The sequence below is a fragment of the Eretmochelys imbricata genome, chromosome 2 (genome assembly GCF_965152235.1).
Source record: "Eretmochelys imbricata isolate rEreImb1 chromosome 2, rEreImb1.hap1, whole genome shotgun sequence".
Taxonomy (NCBI): Eukaryota; Metazoa; Chordata; order Testudines; family Cheloniidae; genus Eretmochelys; species Eretmochelys imbricata.
Genome location: NC_135573.1, coordinates 198,396,420 through 198,421,484, shown reverse-complemented (window position 1 = coordinate 198,421,484; position 25,065 = coordinate 198,396,420). Strand labels below are relative to the sequence as shown.

At 42.2% G+C, this 25,065-nt stretch overlaps 1 protein-coding gene across 3 annotated transcripts in view; it reads right to left on the bottom strand.

Annotated features, from left to right (window-relative positions):
- The window catches only part of TOP2B (DNA topoisomerase II beta), a 127,432-nt gene that overhangs the window by 59,237 nt on the left and 43,130 nt on the right, over window positions 1–25,065 (bottom strand). For all 3 annotated transcript variants that reach the window (XM_077811258.1, XM_077811257.1, XM_077811259.1), the window contains exons 3-8: window positions 23,105–23,195; window positions 14,413–14,476; window positions 12,899–13,044; window positions 6,058–6,155; window positions 4,632–4,844; window positions 4,377–4,550 (exon numbers count right to left, since the gene is read on the bottom strand). In XM_077811258.1, coding sequence (XP_077667384.1) covers window positions 4,377–4,550; window positions 4,632–4,844; window positions 6,058–6,155; window positions 12,899–13,044; window positions 14,413–14,476; window positions 23,105–23,195 — 786 coding nt within the window. The remainder of the gene's footprint in view (window positions 1–4,376; window positions 4,551–4,631; window positions 4,845–6,057; window positions 6,156–12,898; window positions 13,045–14,412; window positions 14,477–23,104; window positions 23,196–25,065) is intronic.

Here is a 25,065-nt window from a genome sequence, read left to right as displayed (position 1 = left end):
ACACTGGGTGTCTAACCTTTCCCACTGTTCGTGCTATCTCAGTTACATTCTATTTACATACATGCTAGTTCAATGAGAACTAGTGCGAATATGTCTCCTAAAGCTGGGAATCACACCCTCAAGTTGAAGTGCAGACATACCCTAAGGCTCCAATCCTGCCATCTGGCCAAGTCAGGCAGATTGCTGCATCCATTCAGAGCCTCTCAACTTAACTAGTAACATGAACCAACCATACTTTTCAAAAAGTAATAATAGTGATTTTTAAAAAAAAAAAAATCTATCCATTATTTGTTTCTTTATAAAACACTAGACTCCAGTTTTATTCACAGTAAGAAAGTACTACCTCTCTAACAATGCAGGATAGTTCAATTTACTGAAATTTAAATTTGTGCCCTGATATTTTAAGGAAAGAAAACCATAATACATTTTTCAGTCTGTAAAAAGAACTATTTATGACAAATGTCTACTGACCTCTATATTCAAAATGTCCATAAAACATTGGCAGAACAATTTTTTTTCAAAAAGTATTTAACTAGTTTTGTTACAGTTTTACTCACCACATCACTACAGTTCAGACTGTGTCAATATCTCTATTATAAATCCTATTTCAAACGTTTATAGCTAGGTTATAAAAATCTGTTTTTACCACTTTTAATATTTTGTAAAAATTGTAGTTGTTGATATATCAAAAAATTATAACTACTTACCTGAAATTCTTGGTCTCAGAAGATAATAGTTATAATAGTTCCCCACTCTTGGGTCCATTCCTAGTGTGCATAATTGAGTGAGGGATGTTGAGAGCTCGAAGTTAGGAGCCTTTAAACCTTTAAGCCATCTCACCAGTAGGTGGCATACTTACGCAATAACTTACAGCCGGTAACTGCCCCAACTGTCAGTACACTTTAATGAAAGTTCACAAGACTGAAAAGCTAGCTCTATCTTGCAACTCTGAGGGGATGTGGAGGGGTAACTATTATAACTACCACCTTCTGAGAAAGATAATTACAAGCACATAATTTTCTTTTCCCGAAAGGTAAGTGTTATAATTTAACCCCACTCTTGGACACTCAAGGCTGCAGGGATGTGTCTAATAAAATGGTAACTGGTCAGTTCCTACACTGTGGCCCGGTCTACATTTAAAAGTTAGGTCAACATAGCTATGGCCCTGAGTACCAACCCCTGATCTAACCCCTGACGTAGACATGGCTATGTTGATGGAAGATTCTTCCGTCAACCTTGCTACCGCCGCTCAGAGAGTTAGATTACCTAGAGCAATGGAAACCCTCTTTTGTTGCTGTAGGAAGTATCTACACTATAGCACTACAGCAGCATAGCTGTAGTGCTGTAGCTACAACACCACCGAATATGTAGACATGGCCTAAAAGTACCATTAGCAGCCACAATACCCAGTATTTTGTGGCAAACTAGACCTAAATTCTAAGGAAAGGCCAACAGTTTGCATGGCAAACTGAAATTTCTATAACTTATATAAATGAATTGCAAAGTGGAAGTTTTCTATGAATTAGATATGTAAATAGAATTGTTACAGGATCCCTTGGGGTGTTTATTTTTCTTTTAATATTAAATTCAATTTATTTTAAACTGTCACCAATTTCTAATTTTCAATATGCAAGGTCTGGGCCATTGGTTGGATAACAACTGAGACTTTGATGATCTAAGAAGCTGTGGAAGATGGAATTCATCTCCTCCTCCTCCTCTCTTGTGGATGGGGTTAACATGTTATTTTAAATTCTGGGAGGGCCTTGAATTTCTCACTACCAACGCCAACAAATCTTAACAGCACACAGAAGAGTCCCTGCACCCTCCCTTAAATTCACAGCATCTTTATTAGAATGTTTCTGCTAAAATGATCAGTAGTGAAACATTAACATATTTAAAATCATCATTTGACTTCAGAGCTAACAACTGAGCTGATTAATACAGTTTATACTTCTATTACAGCTATTATTGAAGCTGTTTGAGAAATCAGGAAGACAACATTTAATAAGTTTACAAGTGTTTCATGTTTGGAAGGTTAGCTACATAACCAAAATAGCTAGAAACATTCTTTTAAATGAAATCTTAAGATTCCCAAGTAGAATTCTGTAGCAAGTGGTAGATTCTGAAGAACTGTGAATGCACAGGGACCTGACCATTATAGACACGACAACAAATTTACAAAAAACAGGGATTGGTACCTCAACATGCTACCTGAAGAAAACTTATTTTTAACTGACAGGTTTTTTTTAAAAAGAAAGTAGGGAAAAGAATTACCACTGGCTGAAACGTATCTAGAAACAGAAAATGAAAGGATTTTGGCAAACAGAGCGATATACAACCAAAAAACAGCTGAAATGAGCTCCTCACCTGTTAGCAGATTAAAGGGAACAGGCAGTTGACGCAGTTAGTTACTAGCCATTATGTCTCATCAGTGGGTAGTTGCACATCAATTGCTGGTGAGGTGGATTACCGGCTCCGAACACTCCACATCCAGTCACATACATAAGGCATGGATCCAAGAGTGGGAGAAACTAGAAATTACAACACTTACCTTTGAAGAATACACAGTACTTTTTTCTATGAATTTTCATAAAGAATTTCTGATAGTACACATGTGTATGTGCATGATAGATGAAAACTGGACCAAAGGAGTCATTCTCAAGTCTCTTTCAGTAAAGTGATATATTTACTTAAGATTGAACAATTGCTCTTTCCCTCCCCAGATAAATAATATATGTAATAACTTTCTATCAGAGACACTTATTCATATTCTGTATGTGAAATCAGCTGTAGATATGCTTTCCCCGTGATTCTTAACTTTTTTCACAAACTTAATATTAAAAGGTAACCTGTGACAGACTTTTAAAAATGGGATTTGCACACTTTTTTTGCCTCTATGTTGTACAAAAAAGGCCTGAATTAATACAGGGGTTCTACTTGGGTTTTTTCATTATTATTTCAGAAATACCAAGAATGTCAAGTCTGTTTTCCCCCCATTTTGACAAGCATTAGTTAGGAATTAATATTAAATAGATGTTTTTTTTTAAATAACCGTGTCTGTACTATGGATTTTTAGCAAAATATTCCCACCATTCTGTCACTCATTCAACTGCACTGAAGACATCACTGGTATGAACTGTGTAGTAAAAATGACAAAAGCCACCAGAGACATGTCTACACTTATGCTCCCCCCAGTACTACCACTGATTTCCCTGGAGCCTTGACTACAATAGTGCTCTTACTATGTGCTACCACTGGTACTGCTGAACCAGTGGCAGCAGGGCACTGGTAGAATTAGTATTAATATTTTTTGTACAGTTACCTAGCATAGACCTGATTAAAGAGTTTTAAACTGTCTTATTAAAAATCCATTTCCTTCTCAATAGTTCACCTTTCAGGGACACTCATAGTTAAGCTTCCCTAAAAATGGTTTAAACAGTCTCCAGAGAATTTTCCCTTCCTTACGTGATCCTTGAATTGAATAAGAACTGCTGTAGCAGCTCTTACATCACTCACCCCCTGCAACTTGTGCAGTGGATATCGCCAGGATATTCTTGCAACTTGGTGATCCCTGGAAGCCATATGTAGCTGGTACAAGTTAAGGTTGTTTTAATTTGTGCCAGACAACTGGTCTGGTGCAGGGTGATCCCAGGACCAGGGGAAGTACAAGGTGGCCTAAGGTGAATTTTGCACTGTTGTGAGGTGAGCAGACTGCTTCTTGGCCATGGCCGTTGATTTGGCTCTTATCAATGTGTGACTTCTTTAGTCAACATTGAGCCTTACAGTGTAGACAACACTTGGATATCTCATGTAAAAACACAAGCAGGGGAAAAAATAACCCCAGCATTTTAGGCCTGCTTTATATCTCAGAAAGAAGTAACAGGAAAGTAAGAAAAAGGTGCAGAAAGAGAAGGAGGGGAGGGACTCAAGCCCATTTTTTTCACCACTTTGCAGGTTACTTTTTGTACATAATTTAATTTCCAAACTAGTATCAGTAATATTTTATTGCAGTATGTGTTTTAAAGGTAAATATAAAAACGCTGTGAATGCTAAACAATAGTTGCAGTTCATTTCACATCCTTACCCAATATCATCAGGTGTATTCATAAGTTATTTGCATCACTGCAAATGACTACTAGTATTTTAAAATAAATCAAAAAAATGTATTTAGAAATACAGTTCTGCCATGAAGAGATTTTGATTGCACTCAACTGCCTTGGCAGACTATTATATTTCATGTAATAGGATTAATTCACCCATTTTAATTTTTTGTATAAAAAAGATTTATTTATAAAATAACTAAGTAGGCATAACTTTAGTGTACATTTTTTATCCCTTACATTTCACTCATTTAAAATATACATAAAACTACTCACCTTTGTGGTAGCTATGCTATTTACAAAGCTGATTTGCTGAAACCCTTTTTCACTTAAAGTGAGACACACATCCCATCGTTCATTCACAAGTTCATGAATAACTTTGAGCGCAACTCCAGTTTCATCCAACTTGTCCTTTACGTAAAGATCTACGTAACTCCGGAATCCATTTACCTATGGGTTCAAAAACATAAGCAATTACTGTCCTCCTACTTACCTATGCAATTTATAAAGTATTTTAAATAGAATTCTTACAGGTAGTTTCTTCCCATTAAACATAACTTTGACCCCTTTGCATGACCCAGCCAAATCATAAGCTCTTCTTGTCATGAGGGCCATAATATCCTTGTCAAGCTTTTCCATCTTAAATTTAGAAAGATCTGGTTGGAATGTGATGCATGTGAAGTCATCGCCTTCAAAATGCTTAATCTTGGGATCAGAAGTCTTCATCATATTGTTCAGCCAAGTCTTTGGAAACAAATTTTAGATGTTAATTACAATCGTCTCTAGTTTACAACAAAACAAAAAAAAGAAAAAAACATAACTAAAAAACCCCTTTTTTCAGATTCCAGTTATTCTAACTTAGCACTAAACTGTAGCATAAAAAATTTGCATATTTGACCTTACAGATTTCTCTGCTAACACAGTAAACACAGAATCAACTGTTTTCCCATGTTTCTGCATGAGTATTAATATGGTGATAGGCTCAAGGGCTTTGTGGAAGGGAAATTATGCAGGGAGATCATGACATCTAAGTGAACAAGAAAAACCAAGCGTCTGGCTGATTGTCTATGTTCTCTGCTGGGGGGTGGGGTGAGTAAACACGAAACAAAACAGCTCACTTGTGCAAACTTTTTTCTTACATAATTTTTCTTGAAAATGCCCAATTTCTTGAAAATGCCCAATGCTAAACTGTGAAAAATTTTAAAACAAACTCTACAGAAATCTACATTCATGCCATCGTTAATATGATTTTTAGCAGTTCTGCAGAAAATATAAAAAAATTAAAAAGCCTGGTAAACAACAGCTTTTTACAAATCATTTACTGCTCATTACAGTGCTATATGAAATAGTTGGAAACTGAAGATTTATCCACCAAAGAGACATAGTAAAAACAGCAAGATTCCAAACAGAATACCCCTAACCAAAGTGCCTCAAACCTATATCAAAGTGACCACCTCTAAGAGTGAGAAGGTAGATCAATTTACATGCCCATTCAATCCTTGGTCTGTGTGCTGAGAATGTCGACAATGGACTAGACAGGTTGGTGTATTTTATGAAGTGGTTGCTGGTCCATTAGGGTTAAGGATATTAATAAGAAACATACACAGAAAAAAAACTGTTTAATATATGATTGTACAAGGTTTTGTTTTATTTAGATTTTTATATAAGGAGCAGGACAATCTTTAAGAAACTACTAGGATTCTCAGACTACTGCAGTTCCTATCTATTTTTAACATATTAGTAAGATTATCAAGAACAAATATAAAATTCTTACTCGAGAAAAATTCTTCAACTCTAACGAGTACCAACAGTAATTTTACTCAATTAACCTTGTTGCCTACATAATTGTTACTGCTGGATTTTCAATAATTTATTTTATGGAGCTCAGAAAATGTGTTAAAAATTAAGTTTCTAATTACAAAAATGTAGAAGAGAAAGATCAAAAACACCTGCATACCTGTTTGAAACTGTGTTTGTATTCTTTGCAAGCAGTTTCAACTGTAAATTTTGTACTGAATATATTACAAAGTTTTGCACCGTAACCATTACGACCACCTGGAACAACAATTAAATGTGGTAAGTTTTTAAAAGCAGAAATTACCTGTATCATATTACAAATTACTTCAATGAAATAAAATATTCCCATATCAGGGACTTCTACCAGGTGCAAGGGACCATGCTAACAGACATCAGTGAAGGACTGGGACCTAATTTAATAACTTTTTGCCCTGGAAGTTCACAAGGAAGTTGCACACACAATTTTCATTTTACAATCTGACTGGGTATCAACCTGGGACTAAATGTTACTAATCCATGGGGGGCAGCTTTGCAGAAGAGGTAAAGGGGTGCAGTCCTGGAATTCCCATGGATGCACTAACTCCACGGGCAACTCCTGGCAAAATCCCATGCAACCATGCCAAATTATTATACTTTAGTGGCACAAACAGATGCACTAAAAAGAAACAAAACTTACTTTCATTTGTGACCTAAATCAGGATTTATTATGTGTTTAAGTACTGAATCGGGACCTGTCTGCATCATTTAATCCACTAAACTTTTCCTTCCATTTTGCCAGTTTAACATTTTTAATATTTGTATGTGCATATAAACTACTATTTTAGATTAACCTTATATGATGTATTACATGTAAAAAAACGGTTACTCACTTTCTCGTAACTGTTGATCTTCGAGATGTGTTGTTCATGTCCATTCCAAGCAGGTGTGTGCGCGCTGCGTGCACGCCAGCCGGAAGATTTTTTCCCCTAGCAGTGTCCGTAGGGTCGGCCTGGGTGCCCCCTGGAGTGGCACCTTCACCTCAGTTCCTTCTTGCCGACTATTCCGACAGAGGGGTAGGAGGGTGGGTATTGGCATGGACGTGAACACCACATCTCAAAGAACAACAATTACGAGAAAGTGAGTAACCGTTTTTTCTTCTTCAAGTGATTGTTCATGTCCATTCCAAGCAGGTGATTCACAAGCTAGAGCTCAGGAGGCGGGGTCGGAGTTATCCACAGAAAAGAGCACGGCTCGCCCAAAAGCTGCATCATCCCTGGACTGTTGTATAAATTGCATAGTGAGATGTAAATGTATGTATCGAGGACCACGTGGCTGCTCTGCAAATTTCCTGAATAGGGACTTGTGCCAAGAACGCTGCAGAGGAGGCCTGGGCCCTGATAAAGTGAGCGGTTATCTGCGGAGCGGGCTCCTTTGCCATAGTATAGCATTCCCTAATGCAGGACGCTATCCATGACGATATACATTGACAGGATACAGGGAGGCACTTCATTCTGTCCGCCACGGCTACAAAGAGTTGGACGGACTTCCGGAACGATTTAGTTCTCTCTATGTAGAAGGCTAAGGCCCTACGCATGTTTAGTGAGTGCAGCCTGCGCTCCCTATAGGAGGAGTGCGGCTTGGGATAAAACACTGGGAGGAAGATATCCTGGGTCATGTGAAAATGGGAGATGACCTTTGGGAGAAAAGCCGGATGAGGCCTGAGCTGGACCTTATCCTTATGAAAAACTGTGTAAGGGGGCTCAGACTTGAGGGCCCTGAGCCCCGAAACCCGTCGAGCCGAGGTAATTACCACGAGGAACGCGACCTTGAATGAGAGATATAACAGGGAACAGGTGGCCAGAGGTTCAAATGGTGGGCCTGTAAGCCTGGAGAGGACTAAATTGAGGTCCCAGGCAGGGACAGGCTGACGCTTGTGTGGGAAGAGCCTGTCCAAACCCTTGAGAAAACGACTGACCGTAGGGTTTGCAAAGACCGAGAGACCATCTGAGCCTGGATGGAAGGCGGAGACAGCGACCAAGTGGACCCTTATTGATGACCGGGACAAGTCTCGATGCTTTAAGTGAAGGAGGTAGTCCAGTATAAATGGTATGGAGGTGAGAAGCGGCGACTGACTATGTTGCTCCGCCCAGATGGAAAACTTTTTTCCAGTTGGCCAGGTACGAAGCCCTGGTGGAGGGCTTTCTACTACCCAGGAGGACTTGTCTGACCTGGTCCGAACAAGACAGCTCTGTAGCACTTAGCCATGGAGCATCCAGGCCATAAGGTGGAGTGACTCCAGATTCGGGTGCCAGAGTCGGCCCTGGTCCTGCGTGATCAGGTCGGGGACTAGCGGTAAGGTGAGTGGGGCCGCTATGGACATTTCCAGGAGCAAGGTGAACCAGTGCTGATGCGGCCACGCCGGCGCTATTGGTATGACTCGGTCCCACTCCCTGTGGATCTTGAGAAGCACCCTGTGGACTAGGGGAATGGGTGGGAAAACATATAGCAGGCAGCCCTCCCATGAGAGAAGGAAGGCATCCCCGATGGACCCCGAGCTGTGGCTCCCAAGGGAACAAAATGTCTGACATTTCCTGTTGCCTGGAATGGTCTATCTGGGGAGAGCCCCAGAACTGGAAGATTGAGCTCACCATGTCTGGCCAAAGGGACCACTTGTGGCCATTGAAGGTCCTGCTGAGGCTGTCTGCCAGAGTGTTTTGCACCTAGGGAGGGTGAAGCGTGCAGGTGGATCGAGTGCTCTATGCAGAAGTCCCACAGCGCAAGGGCTTCTCGGCACAGGGGAGAGGAGCGTGCACCCTCCTGTTTGTTGATAAAAGGTATTGTCTGTGAGGATTGAAACACATCTGCCCATTATGCGCGTTCTGAAGGCATAGCATGCCAGACGCACTGCCCTCAGCTCTTTGACACTGATGTGAAGAGCGAGGTCCACTGGAGACCAGAGGCCTTGGGTCTTGAGGTCCCCTAGGTGAGCCCCCCAACTCAGATCCGAGGCGTCTGACACCAAGGTGAGCGAGGGCTGAGGGCTGGCAAAAGGCACCCCTATGCAAACCATTCAAGGGTCAAGCCACCATAGGAGGGAGTCCAGTACCAGGCGGGGCAGGGTTACGACCCTGTCCAACACATCTCTGGCTGGTCGGCACACCAACGCCAGCCAAGACTGGAGTGGGCGCAGCCTGAGCCTGGCATGCTGCACCACGTATGTGCAGGAGGTCATGAGTCCCAGCAGCTCTAGAAAGTTTCTTGCCAACGTCATGGGGAACCGTCTGAGACTCTGTAATGATGTCCTGAAGTGAGCGAGACCTGGCCTCTGGGAGGTACGCCCTGGCTTGGGTAGAGTCCAGGACCAAGCCTATGAACGCTATCCTCTGCACCGGGGACAGAGCAGATTTCTCCTCATTCAGGAGGAGACCTAAGACAAGGAAGGTTCTCCTTATAAACTCGACCTGAGCCTCCACCTGGGCTCTCGAGCGACCTTTGATCAGCCAGTCATCGAGGTATGGAAAAACTTGTATCTGGCGCTTGCACAGGAACGCTGCGATGACTGCCATGCATTTCGTGAATACTCAGGGGGCAGTCGACAGTCCGAACAGGAGGACGGCAAACTGGTAGTGGCCTCTGTTCACCACGAATCTGAGGTAGCGTCTGTGATGTGGGACTATTGCGATAAGAAAATACATGTCCTTCAAGTCAAGGGTGGCATACCAGTCTCCTGGATCCAGTGAGGGGATAACGGAGGTTAGTGAGACCATGCGAAACTGGAGTTTCTTTACGTACTTGTTGAGCTGCCGCAGGTCCAGTATGGGTCTAAGGCCCCCCTTGGCCTTTGGTATGAGGAAATACTGGGAGTAGAAACCCCTTGCCCCTTAGCTCCTGAGGAACCTCCACCAGCCCCTACTGAGAGGAGGGACTGCACCTCTTGAATTAGAAGTTTCTAGTGAGAGGGGTCCCTGAAGAGGGACGGGAGGGTACAGAATTGGATGGAATATCCCCTCTCTACCGTGCGGAGTACCCATCGGTCTGAAGTAATTCGAGACCAGGCACAGTAGAAAGGGGATAGACGGGACGAGAAAGTAAGATGGGAAGGATCCAAAGGTCATACTGGCAAGCCGTCCTCGACCGTAACCTCAAAAGGGTGTTCTAGAGCCCGGTGGGGCCCTGGGCTGGCCAGAGCTTTGTCTAGAGGGAGGGCGTTGCCTCCTCCGATACTCCTGTTCCACCTATGTGGAGCGTCCTGGCGGTTTTGGGGTTGGCAAGGACGAGGGGCAGGTTGAGTCCTCAAACGTCTGCACTGGGTAGCAGGTGTATGAAGCCCCAGCGAATGAAGGGTAGACCTCAAGTCCTTCAAGCTGTGAAGTCTCTTATCCGACTTCTCACAGAAGAGAGCTACACCCTCAAAGGGAAGGTCTTGAATGGTCTGCTGGACCTCGTGGGGAAGACCAGAGAGCTGTAGCCAGGAGCCTCTCCTTATAACTACCCCTGTGGCCAAAGTGCCAGGCCGCATCCGCCGCGTCCTAGGCCGCTTGCAAAGACGCTTGGAAGACCAGTTTCCCCTCCTCCATGAGCGCAGAGAACTCGCCCTGAGCTTCCTGGGGCAGAAGTTCTGTAAACTTAGCCATAGACTAGCAGGTGTTATGCCCGTAGCGACTTACTATGGCCTGCTGGTTGGCTACACGAAGTTGCAGACCTCCTGTCAAGTAGACCTTCCGGCCAAACAGGTCCAGTTTCTCGGCATCCCTGTTTTTAGGGCTGGATCATTGAAACCCTTGACAATCTCCTTGATTGGCCGCGTCGACCACCAAGAAGTCCAGAGGAGGGTGGGTATAAAGATGTTCATACGCTCTAGAGGGAACAAAGTAGCAGCACTCGGATTTCTTGGCTGTAGGCGCCAGAGAAGCAGGAGTTTGCCACAAGTTCTTAGATGTTTCGGTTATCGACTTGATAAATGGCAATGCAACCCTGGATGGGTCGGAGGGAGCCAGGATGTCTATGTCAGGGTCTAAATTCTCTTCCACCTCCTCTTCCTGAATCCCCAGGCTTTGGGATGCCCGCCTCAAAAGCTGTTGAAGAACCCGGTTGTCCTCCAAAGCTGGGACCGTCGAAGTCCCCGTGACCGCTTCATCGGGTGAGGACGAGGAAGAGAGAACAGGAGGTGGGCCCAATTCACTGCCTTCGGCCCCCCCAGGGTCCCTCAGCACACGATACTCAAGCTGTGGAGCAGGTACCGATGAAGAACTCTGCGCCGCAGCTGGTGCCGGGGCAGATAAATCGGCAGGACCAAGACCGCTGGGGTCAGTAGGGACAGAGCTGAGGCTTCCACCGGTGCCGTCACCTGGAGAGCTGGTGCCGGAGCTGGCTGAGGTATCGGTGCTGAAACCATGTGAGTCGGCGGGGCCACTCCGTCTGAGGGTGGCACCGTCATTGGCGGTGCCGGCGCTGATTGTGGCACGGATGACGCTGAGGACACAGACACCGTTCTGGAGCGTGGACCATGGACTTGACCCTGGCTCTGATTCTATGCCCAGGGTGTCCAGAAGAGCCATCACGCAGGTGGTTGCCACTGTTGCTGCCACGGTGCCGGGTATGGTTGGTGACTGCGCAGGGACCTGGACCTTCTGCTCCGCGATCTGCTAGATCGAGCTGAGTCCACCTCCGACTCCAAGTTCTCCGAATAAGAAGACCACGGAGGAGCAGTCCCCTGGGTCGCCAACAAATGACGACGCGATTCCGGGGAATGATGCGCTTCTTGTGCCTGTGCAGGAAGTGCCGGAGACGGAGACCGACAAGCCATCATGGTTGGCTTACCCCTGGAGTGGAACAGGGGCTGTGCAGTCGCCAGAGATTTGTCCCACCTTTGGGGGGAGGACGGCACAGGGAGGCGCATCAGGTCCGTTGCCACCTTGAACGCCTCCAGCGTCGATGGTGGTTGTATGTCCACCAGATGGTCCGGGGACCGACAAGGGTTCAGACTCGACTGGACCTGGCTGGGGCAGGAGTCGACGAAACCCTGGGCAGAAGCGAGACGGAGGCGGTCTGTCCCAAGCCACTCGTGGACAGCACCGGACCCTTAGGTTTCAAGGGGGGTGATCGGTTCCTCACCAGCCTCTTCTTCTTTACCGGCACCGGAGATGGAGAACGGTGCCGAACTGAGGCAGACGCCCTATGGCCCGAGTAGTGGCGGTGCCAATGGGCTTTAGAGTCCTTAGCCAGGTCTGTTTCACGCACCGTTGGCACCGGAATGCTGCACACCGAAGAGGACGTGCTCGGGGCCGGGTTGTTTGGACTCACTGAGTTTAAACCCCAGAGACCTGGGCATACCCCCGAAGGAGAAATGAACTATCTAACATACCACTACTAACTATATGAAAAAGTATAACTATAGAGAATAACTATTGAACTATGTACACTAAGAACAAAGACACCGCTAAGGCGCTCGCTGTAAGAGCGAGCAAAGTTCCAGCTAGCCATCACGGGCAGTAAGAAGGAACTGAGTGGGTGGGGAGGTCAGTGGGGCCCAATATTGGGTGCCATGAAGGCGCTGCTCCGGGGGAGCCCAGGCCGACCCTACAGACACTGCTAGAGGAAAAATCTTCCGGCTGGCATGCACGCGGCGCGCACACACCTGCTTGGAATGGACATGAACAATTACTCGAAGAAAAATTTGTATTTTATAATATATTTTGAATCCTGAGATTATACAAAAGAGAAGACATATTTAAATAGGGATTTTCTTTGTCAGGACAATGCTAAGGGGACAGCTACATATAAATGGGTGCTGTACTTGCAAGAGTACAGTTCTCTCTAAACAGTATTTGTGTAAAAAACAAAAAAAAACCCATGCAAACAAAGTTTGTTTTTAGATAATTTTATAGAAACAGAAAAATTGGCAAATAATGACTAGGAAATACACAAATAGTCATCTCTCACGAAGGCTCAAGAAAAGAAAACTCAGAAAATAATTAACTGTTTAACCAGCCAAAAATAAAGCATATTAATAAGAGTCTTGCCTGTAACTTTTTTCTCATCATCATCATAGTTGCTAGATGTTAACAGCTGTCCAAAAATTAAAGCAGGAACATACACTTTTTCTACTTTGTGTTCCACAACTGGAATTCCTTTCCCATTATTCCAGATACTAATAATGTTTGATTCACTGCAAAAAAACAAATAATGACATCCATTCAAATGATTTATTAGTACCAAAACACACCTACAGAAGTTTTTACACAGATTTAATTAATATAAATCAAGAATATACTATCAAGGACTGTACCTAGCAATTTAAAGCCATTTTTATTGTGTTTACTCACATCCTTTTGTCAATTTTATTTATCAAGAAACATCTGTTTAAAATGCTAGTATATGAAGGACATCTATTATTATTAAATTTGTCTAAAAACTTTCCTTTACAAAAATTATTCTTGTGATTTTTTTTTTTTTTTTGAGAACTCTAATGTCTCCCTGGTGTAAAGCAGGTCTTTGAAATCTACCCAACTGATAGTCCTGAGGTCAGGGAGATGGCTTTTGCTGGTCTCATGAAAATCCACCGAGATCTGACCCAGTGATAACCTGCTGAAAAATCACCATTTCCATCTACAATTTGCCTGCTAGTTCCTTTTTGGCAGCATGCCAAAATCCCTCAACATTCTATATGACTGCACATACACCCATTGCCTTGGTTTCTTGCTTCAGCATTTCACATAGTTCAAACTCCTGATGGGAGATAGCCAAAATGATAATCATCTTCATTCTTCTCCCATTCCCTGTGAAAAATTTTCTTTATCCAATGAGCGTGTGCAATGCACTGGAAACCAGAAGATGGTGAGTTTTTTTACTCACTTGTCCTCCTGACTGGTGTTAATAATTCTGTGCCCTTCACAATTCTTATCATTAAGTTAATGCCTGTTAATGCCTATTGAGAGATTAGATAAAATGGGAACAGAATCCAGATCTCTAATATGGCAATCCGAAATGCCAGCCACACAGCTACGATGCCTCTCAGAAAGAACCTGCCATATTCTTATCCTTAGCTATGCTGTTTATAAAATGGTGCTACTCACTGCTTCAGTGTGTTATGCATCCTCGCCTAGTAAATGGTTTACATAAAATAGCTGTATGCTGTTGCCAGCTAAAATAGTTAGTCTGGTAGCTCAAGAGGTAGAAGTCTATACTGCAGAGCTCAAGGTTCAGCATTCAAACCCCATTTGTGATCTACTAAAGTTATTAAAGTTGTACACTGTCTAACTTGCCTCAACTTTGAATGTTTAGATTATTTCAGGTTTTATCAGCTCTGTATATAAAATTTATTAAAGGGTAGTTTAGATAAGCAAGTGACTTTAAATTCAAAATGGTGATAATTATTCATCACATTTTCAGAACAATTTCTCCTTCAAATATAAAGAGTAAATACTTTCAGTACAATATAAGAAAATGGTAAATTTCATTGAATATAATCTGTTGTAAGAAGTTCAAGTCCAATTTCCCCGACAGAGAAGGGCAGCTAGGAAGTTCTCGTACTTACGGATCAATGGAAATTTTAATACAGGTCATATTCTTGTCCCTCTGCTTATTGTCAGCGGCATTTACTACGAAACAAATTAACACTTTTTAGGGGCAAAAAATAACAATCAGTTATTTGATGTACAAAGCTAATTATATACACACTCCATGACAAGTTACAATGTACTGAAAATGTTTGAGAAACTCCCCTTTTGACATTTTCTTTACCTTCTTACTGAACTCAGGAAATATAACCAGGTATCTACAACAATCTGAAGGAAACGATTTGATTCCTTCAATCAGACTTTCTGGGATTAATTTTTCTATTTCAAACAACTAAGCTAGAGGTTAGAGGTAATCAATGCCATGGAATCTTACTTCAAGTTGTATTATACTTTCACTCACTATTACCTATTTCTCCCTGGCCTCAAATCCCTAAATAATCTCTTAGAGAAGAATATTGCTAAAGATAAACATAAATTAAAAATTCATCAGCTCTAACAGATTGCTCTTATTATTAGTAGTATTACAGTAGTGCCTTATCTAGTTTCAAGGCCCCATTGTGATAGGAATTATACAAACACATATCAAAAAGATGGTCCCAACTCAAATAGTATAAGGAGTTAAATTTACAATTAATTAGTATTCTAGGTGACTACAGCACAAAGCAGCCATTCATACCAGCATGTCAATTTTGGTTCTAGACTAACCCTCATTCAATGGTGTTTTGGATAGATAATTAATTACATCTATTATATTAAAATTACTGTTTTCCTAGTAGAGAGACACGGTGGATAAAGGGTAAAGATAAAAGCTTGAACCAAGCAGTTAAATACAATAGAGGGTGGTAGGGAGGAAATTCAGTTTATGATGTTCTGAATTTTCTTAACAGAAGTTATAATAACTAAAAAAAGAACACATAGTATGGATCACCAAATTAGTTTCTCTCTCACAGTGTACTCATATACCCATTCCTCATTGAGAGTCCAATCCTGCATGTTACCGCAAGTGGAACTTGTGCTGAAGTTAAAGGGAAATTCCTTTTAAAGAGCTTGAATGATTGATTCCAAATAGTGTTAACTCAGAATAGCTATAAAAGCCAGGTTATAAAGAAGTTAAAATTTAATCAGGAAATTAATTAAACTACATTTGAATTTGTGTGAACTACAAGCAACTGAACTCAGAAATTCTAAGGTTGCCATCGAACATGAAAACGTATTACAGTAATTTTCAGAATATGCCTCATCAGACAAAATATGGATTAAAATAAACACCCCAAGGATAGAAAGATAAACTCTGAGAAAAATAAAACACATTTTAACGGATGGAAAGAGAATACAGTATATCCCAGTGCAATATGAAATCAGACACATTTCAAATGCTCTTGTTAAAGATCATTAAGCAAGAAGTTTCATTAAAAAAAATGCACAATTACAACAATTGTAATCTTATGACGCTTTTATATAGGCCAGCGGTTCTCAAACAATTGTCTATGAAGCACAAGATGGCAATCTGCAGAGAGAGGTGACAAGCTATATGGTGCTAACTTCTCTCATAAACCCCTGTTGGGCACCTTCCTTTTGAAAGAGGCAGGCTGGAAATGGCTTTCTTTTAAAGCCTGTAAATTATATCACTGATTCAGCAGCAGGAACATAGAAAAAGTGATGCAAGGGACTCATTTTCATACCACTCACTGTTTATAAGATATTTATAAATCTGAAAGTAAAATCTCTCCCTTTCTCTATATAGCCAAAAGAAGAGGTTACTCACCTTGTATAGTAACTGCGGTTCTTTGAGATGCGTGTCCATATGGATGCTCCACTCTAGATGTCTTTGTGTCCCTGCACCGAAGATCAGAGATTATTGGTAGCAATGTCAGTTTGGGATGCACATGTACTCTCCCCATCTCACACTGTGTTTGATCGCTATATAGTGCTGTGTGGCAAGCCACCCTCAGTTTCTTCTCTACCACAGAGCTCAGAAGAACTCCGAAGCAGAAGGGGGGAAGGCGGGTGGTGGAGCACCCATAAAGGGACACATTTCAAAGAACTGCAGTTAAAGCACAAGGCAAGTAACCTCTTCTTTGAATAGTGTCCTTATGGGTGCTCCACTCTAAAGTGACTAAAAATTGGTGCCTCTGCTATTAGGATGGGACTTCGGAATTGAGTCCATTACTAATGATAATGCAGTCAAACCAAATAACGCATCAGATGCTGAGTCATAAGTGACTGCATAATGTATGGCAAATGTGTGAGCAGATGCCCAGGTTGCTAGTCTGTAAATTTCTGTGACTGGACTGCTGAGAAAGGCTAGGGAACTGGAGATCTTGTAGAATGTGTTCGAGCCCTGAACATGGGTTGTAGATCATGCTTGCAATAGCAATAGTTTATGCATTTGGATATCCATCTAGACAGTCTTTGCACCAATGCAGCTGTGCCGCTGCAGCGTGGACGGTGAAGATGCGCTATGCCGATGGGAGAGCGCTCTCCCGTTGGCATTACTCCACCTCAATGAGAGGCGGAAGCTTTGTCGGCAGGAGAATGACTCCTGCCGACACAGCACAGTATGGACTTAAGCTGAGGTAACTTGCATCACTCAGGTGTGTGTGGCTTTTGCACAACTTTGAGAGACATAACTTTTAAGCGGTACTGTAGACAAGCTCTTTGTTTAGATACTGGGGATTCCTTATATCTGTCTGTGTTGGAGGGGAATCATCTCATAGATTTTTGGAGTGGCTTGATCCTTTGATCCTAATGCTCTCCTGATGTCGAGCGTGTGCAGTGTTGCCTCCCTTTTATCCCAGTGAAGTTTGGGAAAGAATGATGGAAGGTGGATAAGTTAATTCATGTGGAAGGCTGAAGGTATTTTTGGTAGGAACTTGGGGTGCAGCTGTCATGTGACCCTGCCCTTGAAAAAAATGGTAAAGGAGGGGTATGCCATTAGGGCCCCTATCTCTCCCACTCGCGGAGCAGACATGATGGCTACCAGGAATGCAGTTTTCGTAGAGAGATGTAGAAGTGCGCAAGTGGCCATGATCTCAAAGATTAAGGTCCCACAGTGGTGCAGGATCTCTGATTAGAGGGTAGAGGTTACTCATGACTTTAAGAAATCTTTTTGTTATGACTTGAGCAAATACCAAATGACCATCTACCTTTTGATGGAAGGCACTAATGGCTGTGAGGTGCACTTTCACCCAGCATAGAGATAGCCCTGATTTCTTCAATTCTAGAACGTAGTCTAGCACAATTGGTAAAGAAGAGCATACAGTGATAACCTGTCTTGTGTCACACCAGATTTGGAATCTCTTCTATTTCTGCATGTACGTGTGACAAGTAGTTGTTTTTCTGCTATGTAACAGAATTTCATTTACCTCATCAGAACAGTTCCTTTCTACATTCTGGAACCATCAAGGAGCCATACTTTCAGGTGGAGAACTTTCAGGTCTGGGTGATGGATCTGGCCCACATATTAAGAGAGAAGATGTGGAACACGGTGGAGAATGACTGGTGGTCACACCACTAGCTGAAGAAGGTATGGAAATCATGTCTGTCTTGGCCATGTTGGAGCTATAAGAATAACTCTGACCTTTTCTTTCTTTATTTTGTATATTGCTTTGGATATTAGCAGAATTGGAGGATATGCATATAAAAGAGGTCTATTCCATTTGAGGACAAAAGCATCTTCAAGAGAGCGATGGCCCCATCCTGCTCTGGAGCAGAACTGAGGGCATTTCTTCTTCTTGACTGTGGTGAAGAGGTCTATCTTTGGAGTTTCCAAGTGTGTGAATATGCTGTGAAGGATCATAGTGTCTATTTCCCATTTGTGATTTTGAGAGAATTTCCTGCTGTGCATATCTGCTGTCGTGTTCTGAATGCCTGAGAGGTAAATTGCTGAGATGTTGATCTGGTGACAAATGCACCAATTCCATAATGTCACTGCCTTGGCTCGCAGGGAAGGTGACCTTGCCCCTCCTTGGTGTTTTATGTAGTGCATACATGCAATGTTGTCTGTCATTTTCTGACTGCTCTGAGCGCTAGTAGATTGACAGGTATTATGGATTCCAACAAGGACCATTTGCCCTAAACTGTGTAGGTGTTCAAATGGTTACCCCATACGAACAGGAATGCATCCGACATTAAAATTAGCAACAGGTGGTTGGATGAAATGAACCCCCACATACATGTTGTGAGGATATGCCCACCAGTCAAGAAAGTTTTTGACCGTCAAGGGCATTCATAGAAGTTTGTTTAGATTGTGTCTTCTCAGAACATATATCGTTCTGAGCCATCCTTGAAGACAACACATGTGGAGTCTCGCTTGCTGTACAACAAAGGTGCTCGCCGCCGTGTGCCCCAGTAGTTGGAGGCAGCTTCTGACCAAGAGCTGAAGACTGCCTTGATCTGTCGAGTTTAAGCTGTCTAAAATGTTAAATCTGTGCGATGGGAGGGAAGCTTTGGCTTCCACTGTATCTAGGTAGGCTCCTATGAACTCTAGTTGCTGTACTGGGGTCAAAGTGGATTTTTGAGTATTTAGTTGAAGTCCCAGCTGTAAAAATAGGTCCACGGTCTTTTGTGTGGTTGCCAATGCATCATCAAAGGAAAGTGCTTTGAGCAGGTAATTATCTAAATATGGAAATATCATGATTCCTTGTTTGCGAAGGTGTGCCACCACCACAGAGAGGACTTTGGAGAAGACCCTGGGTGCCAATGACAGGCCAAATGGGAGCACTTTATATTGGAAATTATCCTGCCCCAGAATGAATCTCAGAAACCTCCTGTGGGATGGATGAATCATGACATGAAAGTAAGCATCTTGTAGTTCGATGGCCAGGAACCTGGTCCAGAGATGTGATTATTGCTGCCAAGATAACCTTCTTGAAATGTACTTTTACAAATCTGTTGAGCACCCTTAGATCTAGAATGGGTCTCCAACCACCGCTCTTTTTCTGTATCAGGAAATATTTAAAATAGAAACCCTCCCCTCTGTGTTGGTTCAGAACTGGTTCTATAGCACCTCGTTTTAGGATGTAGTTTGTTCCTCACATAAAAGGTACTCATGAGAGAGGTCCCTGAAGAGGGACGGGACGCGAGAGTGGGGATGAGGTAAAGTGGACTGACTATCATGTGGTGATAATCTCTAGTACTCACTTTTCTGTGGTTATACACTTCCAAGATTGATGGAAAGGTCACCGAACTGATGGAGATGTTCTGGCTGCTGCAGCAAATGAAACTGGGGGTGGTAACTCAGGGCCTGACCAATATCTCAAAATTGCTGTTTAGATGTAGATAGCTGGGATTTTGATGATTGTGGGGAAGACGCTCTACGTTTTTGTACCCTCTGTCTCTTCCTTTGGAGCTCATGATATCTGTTAGGAGGAATAAAGTGTGATCTCTGTGTCATCTAGTATTTACTGGGTCTTCTCTTTTGGGCAGGAGTGTAATACCCAGAGAGCATAACAATTTCCTGGCATCTTTTAATGAGTAGAGGGATTTGTCAGTTTTGTCTGTGAACAATTTTGATCCCTCAAATGGGAGGTCCTCCACTGTGGCTTGCACCTTCTTTAGAAAGCCAGACAGATGAAGCCATGACGCTCTCCTCATGACAACTACTGTAGCAATTTAGCTGTGTCTGCAGCATATAGAGAAACCTGCAATGCTGTCCTCTCCAGGAGCTGACCCTCAGTAATAATTGCTTGAAATTGGTGTTTTTCATCTAACAGAAGGTATTGAATAAACTCATTTAATTTAGAGTAAAGTGTGATTTTACTTTGTCATAAGGGCTTGATAGTTAGTGATCCTAATTTGTAGGGTCACTTAGGAATACATTTTGCATCCAAATAAATTCAGTCATTTCCAGTCTTTGTCACATGGTGTTGTTTTAGCATGGTACCATCTGCCACTTTCACTAACAGCATAGACGACCAGTGAATCTGGGGAAGGATGAGAAAACAAAAAGTCCACGTGCTAGAGGGCATATAACATTTCTTGTCTGCCCTTTTGCACATCGGGAGTATAGTGGCCGGTATTTTCCGAATAGTTTTTGCTGGGTCCAGCGGTGCCTCGTTGATAGGGAGTGCAATTTTTGTTGATGCCGACGTCTGCAGGATCTCATGCAGTTTGTATTGTGACTGTTTAACTTCAAGTGGGATTTGAAGAGGTCTTGGAACTGCCTGAAATCATTTGCTGTTGGTGGTGGGGGACGCATGATCACCTCTTCAGATGAGGACAAAGAAATAGTGGTCACCAGAGTGGTATCTTTGTCTAGTCTCTCCTCCTGTTCTTCAAAGATCTCCTTTTGAGGATCAGGAAGTCTGGCTATGGAAACTGACAGGGATTTTCTTACTCTCTCTCTCTGGGTGACACTAGAGGACCTGGAGAATTGTTGCCTATATCCAGCCCACAGGTCCCACTATGGCCACTGAGGTGGTGGAAAAGGCATGGGTGGCGCCCCAACACGGTCCATACCAACCATGTGAATCTCATCTACTCTGTGGTGGTAGCTTGGAGGAGTACAGATTTCTATTTGGGTAGCACCCTGTTGCTGCGGTGGAGAACCATGAGCCGACCCAGAATATAAACCATCCCCCTCCTCCTCTTCATCATCGCTGGAAAGGGGTGGAGCAATCATGGACAGCAGAGTAGCCTGTCTTGATACTGCATGGTAAGCCCGGGGACCTGGGTGTAATGCATTCCGCAATTATGCAGATACCCAGTAATGGTGAATCAGGCATCTCTGAGACCAGCAAGTATTTAAGGAAGCAAAATTCCCAAAGTACCGGAACAGTCATTGGTACCATTGAGAGCAGCAGCATCAGTGCCATTGAAGCAGAAATAGTTGTCAGTACCATAGGCACTCTGTGCTCCAAAGAACAGCCAGAAGGCGGTACTCTGGCTTTTTGCATTTCCTGTGTACTTGGTACTTACTGACTGTATGACTCCATCGTGCTGTTTTAGAGAGCTGGGTCTCTCTTTGCCTCTCCTTTCCCCAGACAGTGCCATTCTGTCCGAGCCTGCCCTCTTAGGATCTTTGGTCTTACTGGTGGCAGCCTCATAGGTACTTAATCATGCAATGGTTGGTACCGAAGTAATAGACCACGCCAGGGATTTAGTTCTTTTAGCCAGTTCCCTGCTCGGCGAGCTTGTGGCCCATTTCTTTGTGGCTTTCTGAGAGGAAGCTAAGGATTCCCTCTTTTAAGTCATTGGAGAATGCTGCTCAGATGCTGCTGTCAGTCTTGATGGGGACTGTTGTCGGGGGGGGGACGGGGGGACGACACAGATGGACGTGGCGTCCCCAGGACCAGGGTCAGAGGCTGGTCAGAATGAGCTTTCCATCATTAATAGTCTTAATTTCAGCTCATGACTCAGATTCTTGCTTTTATTTGAAGCAAAATGTGCACTTCTGAGGCACGTGTGTCTCTCAGAGTCAGCAAATGCAGAGGGAATGGCTGTCGCTGACAGGAATGGCTTCCTGACAGGCAAGACAATGTTTATACCCAGGGGAGCTGGAAATACCCTTTTTAGGGTTCAATTCCCTAACAGGAAGAACTAGGGAAGTTTAATATATACTATTCTACAATTGAAAGAGAAAAATAAAAATAATATTTTTTAAGGAAATGAAATAAGAAGAAGGAAAGAGAGAGAGTATTAACACTAACCAACCAAAGAGCTATTGCTACTAACAAAAGGAATTATTAAGAGGAAACACCAAGAGAAATCGCTCTGCTAAGACTTCATGTCAAGCCAAGGGCAGCTGAGAAGGAATTGAGGGTGGTTGGGCTGCTCAGCACTATATAGTGATTGAATGTGGCGCAAGACATGGAGAGCACATGTGTGGCCCAAACAGACACTGCTACCAAAAATTTCCAATCTTAGGTGTAAGGACACAAAGATACCTACAGTGGAGCACCCACAGAGACACTACTCAAAAGAAGAATGTATTCTTTCCTTTTCATTTCAGATGTCACCACAGCTTTAGAGATATAGGGTAAAATTCTGACCTCAATGAAGTAAACAGCAAAACTCCCACTGACTTCTATTCACACATGGTATGTGGAAGGATCACTGCCAACCTCAAGACCTTAAAAATCACCTACCAGCCAAAGGATTAACTCTATTAAGACTAATACCTCAGCAGAGTCAAGGGAAATTGGGAAATTACACCCTCCCGCTGCTCAAAGCCTGCAATTTCTATGCCTGTTACAAAGCCAAATGTCTCAGGATGAGAAAGGTCATACTGAGTCAAATGTTTGCATATGAAATTTCCAAGAGACACCTTTGTACTGTAGGAGGCAGCGCTGGTGATTCAGGAGGTGGTACCCTTTCATCTGAGTCAAGATTGAATCAACTTCCCACCATGGTGTTAGGTGTGCAGGGCTGCTGGAGGATTCTTCTTTCAAATCAGTTGTAAAACTGAAGTCATGACCACTTTTTCTTATTAAAAAAATCCATAGTAACTGATTCTAGTGTCATGGTAAAAAGTTAAACTTGGGTATTTATACTCTGCCTTCTTGAAACTGCCCTGCAGTTTCAACTGGAGATAGTACCTCTTCCTAAACTGCTTCACCTCCTTTTCTAAACTGCTTCATTTCAGTAGCGGATCAAAGTATCCCTGTGTGTAGTTTGTATATCTGTTTAATATGTTAAGTGCTTGCAGAACCTTCAGGAGGAAACGTGCTGCATAACTGTAAAAATATTATCATTATTAAAAACACTTACCAAGAATTTCATCAAAGATCTTGTACAAGCCTGGGACAAAGGTAACTTCTCTGCAATTCATTCCGACCTCTTCATCATAAACCCACATTAACTACATATAAACAAAATAAAATAAAAATATTTATTGTCTTGGATTCAAAAGGAAATGTTCATGTTGATATAATACGGATTATTTCACATTTCAAGAATTTGATTTTACTCTCTTCGCCACATATCTTATTTGATATTAAGCCAATCAGTCCGCCCTTCAAAGTAAATAAAAATAAAATAAAAAAATAAAGAGTGGTAATTACTTCTATTTTTATCTTAGGCATTTGTAACCATTTGATTGGCATATTATGTTAGGTGGATCCTCACTTCCCCACAGGGTAAGCTATTGCAGCTATTTACTTTCCAGTTACTTCAAATTCAGTTATGGGGACAGATTCTGTATACCTCTCTGGTCTCTGCATGCCACTCTGGAAGCATACAGAGGCAGTACAGCCCATAGGAAATATAGTGCAAGCTGTTCTAATGTATAATGAGGACCATTTCAACCTCTAGAGCAGCCCAGAATTCAGAAGATACAAAGGTGGCATGCAATAACTTCTCACTTTCCCTGGGTTCATAGCCAAATCCATGGTCAGAAATAGTATTATGTACAAATTTTACCTTAGCAGGATAAATAACAAATCATAATAGGTTACATTTCAGCAGCTGGATATACTAAAAATACCAACACACACACTCTGAATCTGATAATCTTGCACAGATGCACAACATTTTTGTCTTTACATCACATTAACATAACACTTTTCCTAGCTAGCTAGCTATAAATCTAGCTTTGGTAACAAGCCCCTAAGTTCCATTGGGGACTTATAAATGCCTCCTCCTATATTGGTGTATGTACTATTCAATCACAAATACAAAATCAAGCTGAAAGAGAAGGAGGCCAAATTTCTGCTCTAAGTTGCACCACTGCCCAAATAACATTGTTCAGATACTACATGGATAAAATCTATGTAAATATTTAGGAATAGTAAATAAAAAAACAACTTTTCTTAATCAGACTCATTTCCCATTCCCTTGGTTTGAACTTATGCCACAATTATCTGTCTCAGTTGCACTTTCCACAAAAAAATGTTTTTACTACAAATGGACGATCTGCTGGTTTTGAGCTCTCAGAAATGCACAGCACAGAGTAAGTGAAAAACTTATCTTGCTTAATTTCTTTCCTAGTTTTCAGGTTTAACATTATTGTGAGTTTTACTTTTCCATGCAGCTAACAGGTAGACCCAAACCAATCAATCTGGCTCAGGTTAAGTCACATCTGCTGTAAGAAACCCCATGTGACATTATTCCCAAAGCTGTAAAATATTGATAAGTGTGTTAAACATGGAATTAATTCACTTGTATCTGTAGAGATTCAAATGGAATATATACATAGGTATACAACCATTTATATTGTATGTACTGATACACATACATAAATATACACAAGTATCTGCAGGACAGGCAAGCATAAAAGATGTAGAACTATCTAGGGATATCTATTCCACACATTACACTTAACATTCAGGATTGTCAGACTCAGAAACTAGAAGAAAAGAGATGTAGCGGGTGAGACAAATGCTCCCTCTCTCTCTCCTGTTTTCATGTTTGAAAATTCTTTTGCAAGTTATAAATAGTGGTAAAGATCTCAGGGAGAAGAAAACAACTCTGATATAACAATATACTGTACTTTTGAGTAGTTCTGCAGGAGGAACTGAACTGCTGAGGCAGATGCTGCTCTACCTCCCCCACACCCACAGGTTGACAGGACTCTTCTTCCAAAGGAGAAGGGAAGGATTTTTTTGTCAACAGGGAAGGATTTATTTATTTATTTATTAGTACCAGACAAAAGAATCAGTATTGAAACATATGGCAGTTTTATATATCTTCATACAATGCTTGTCTAGATTAGGAGAAGAGTGTGGCTTCTC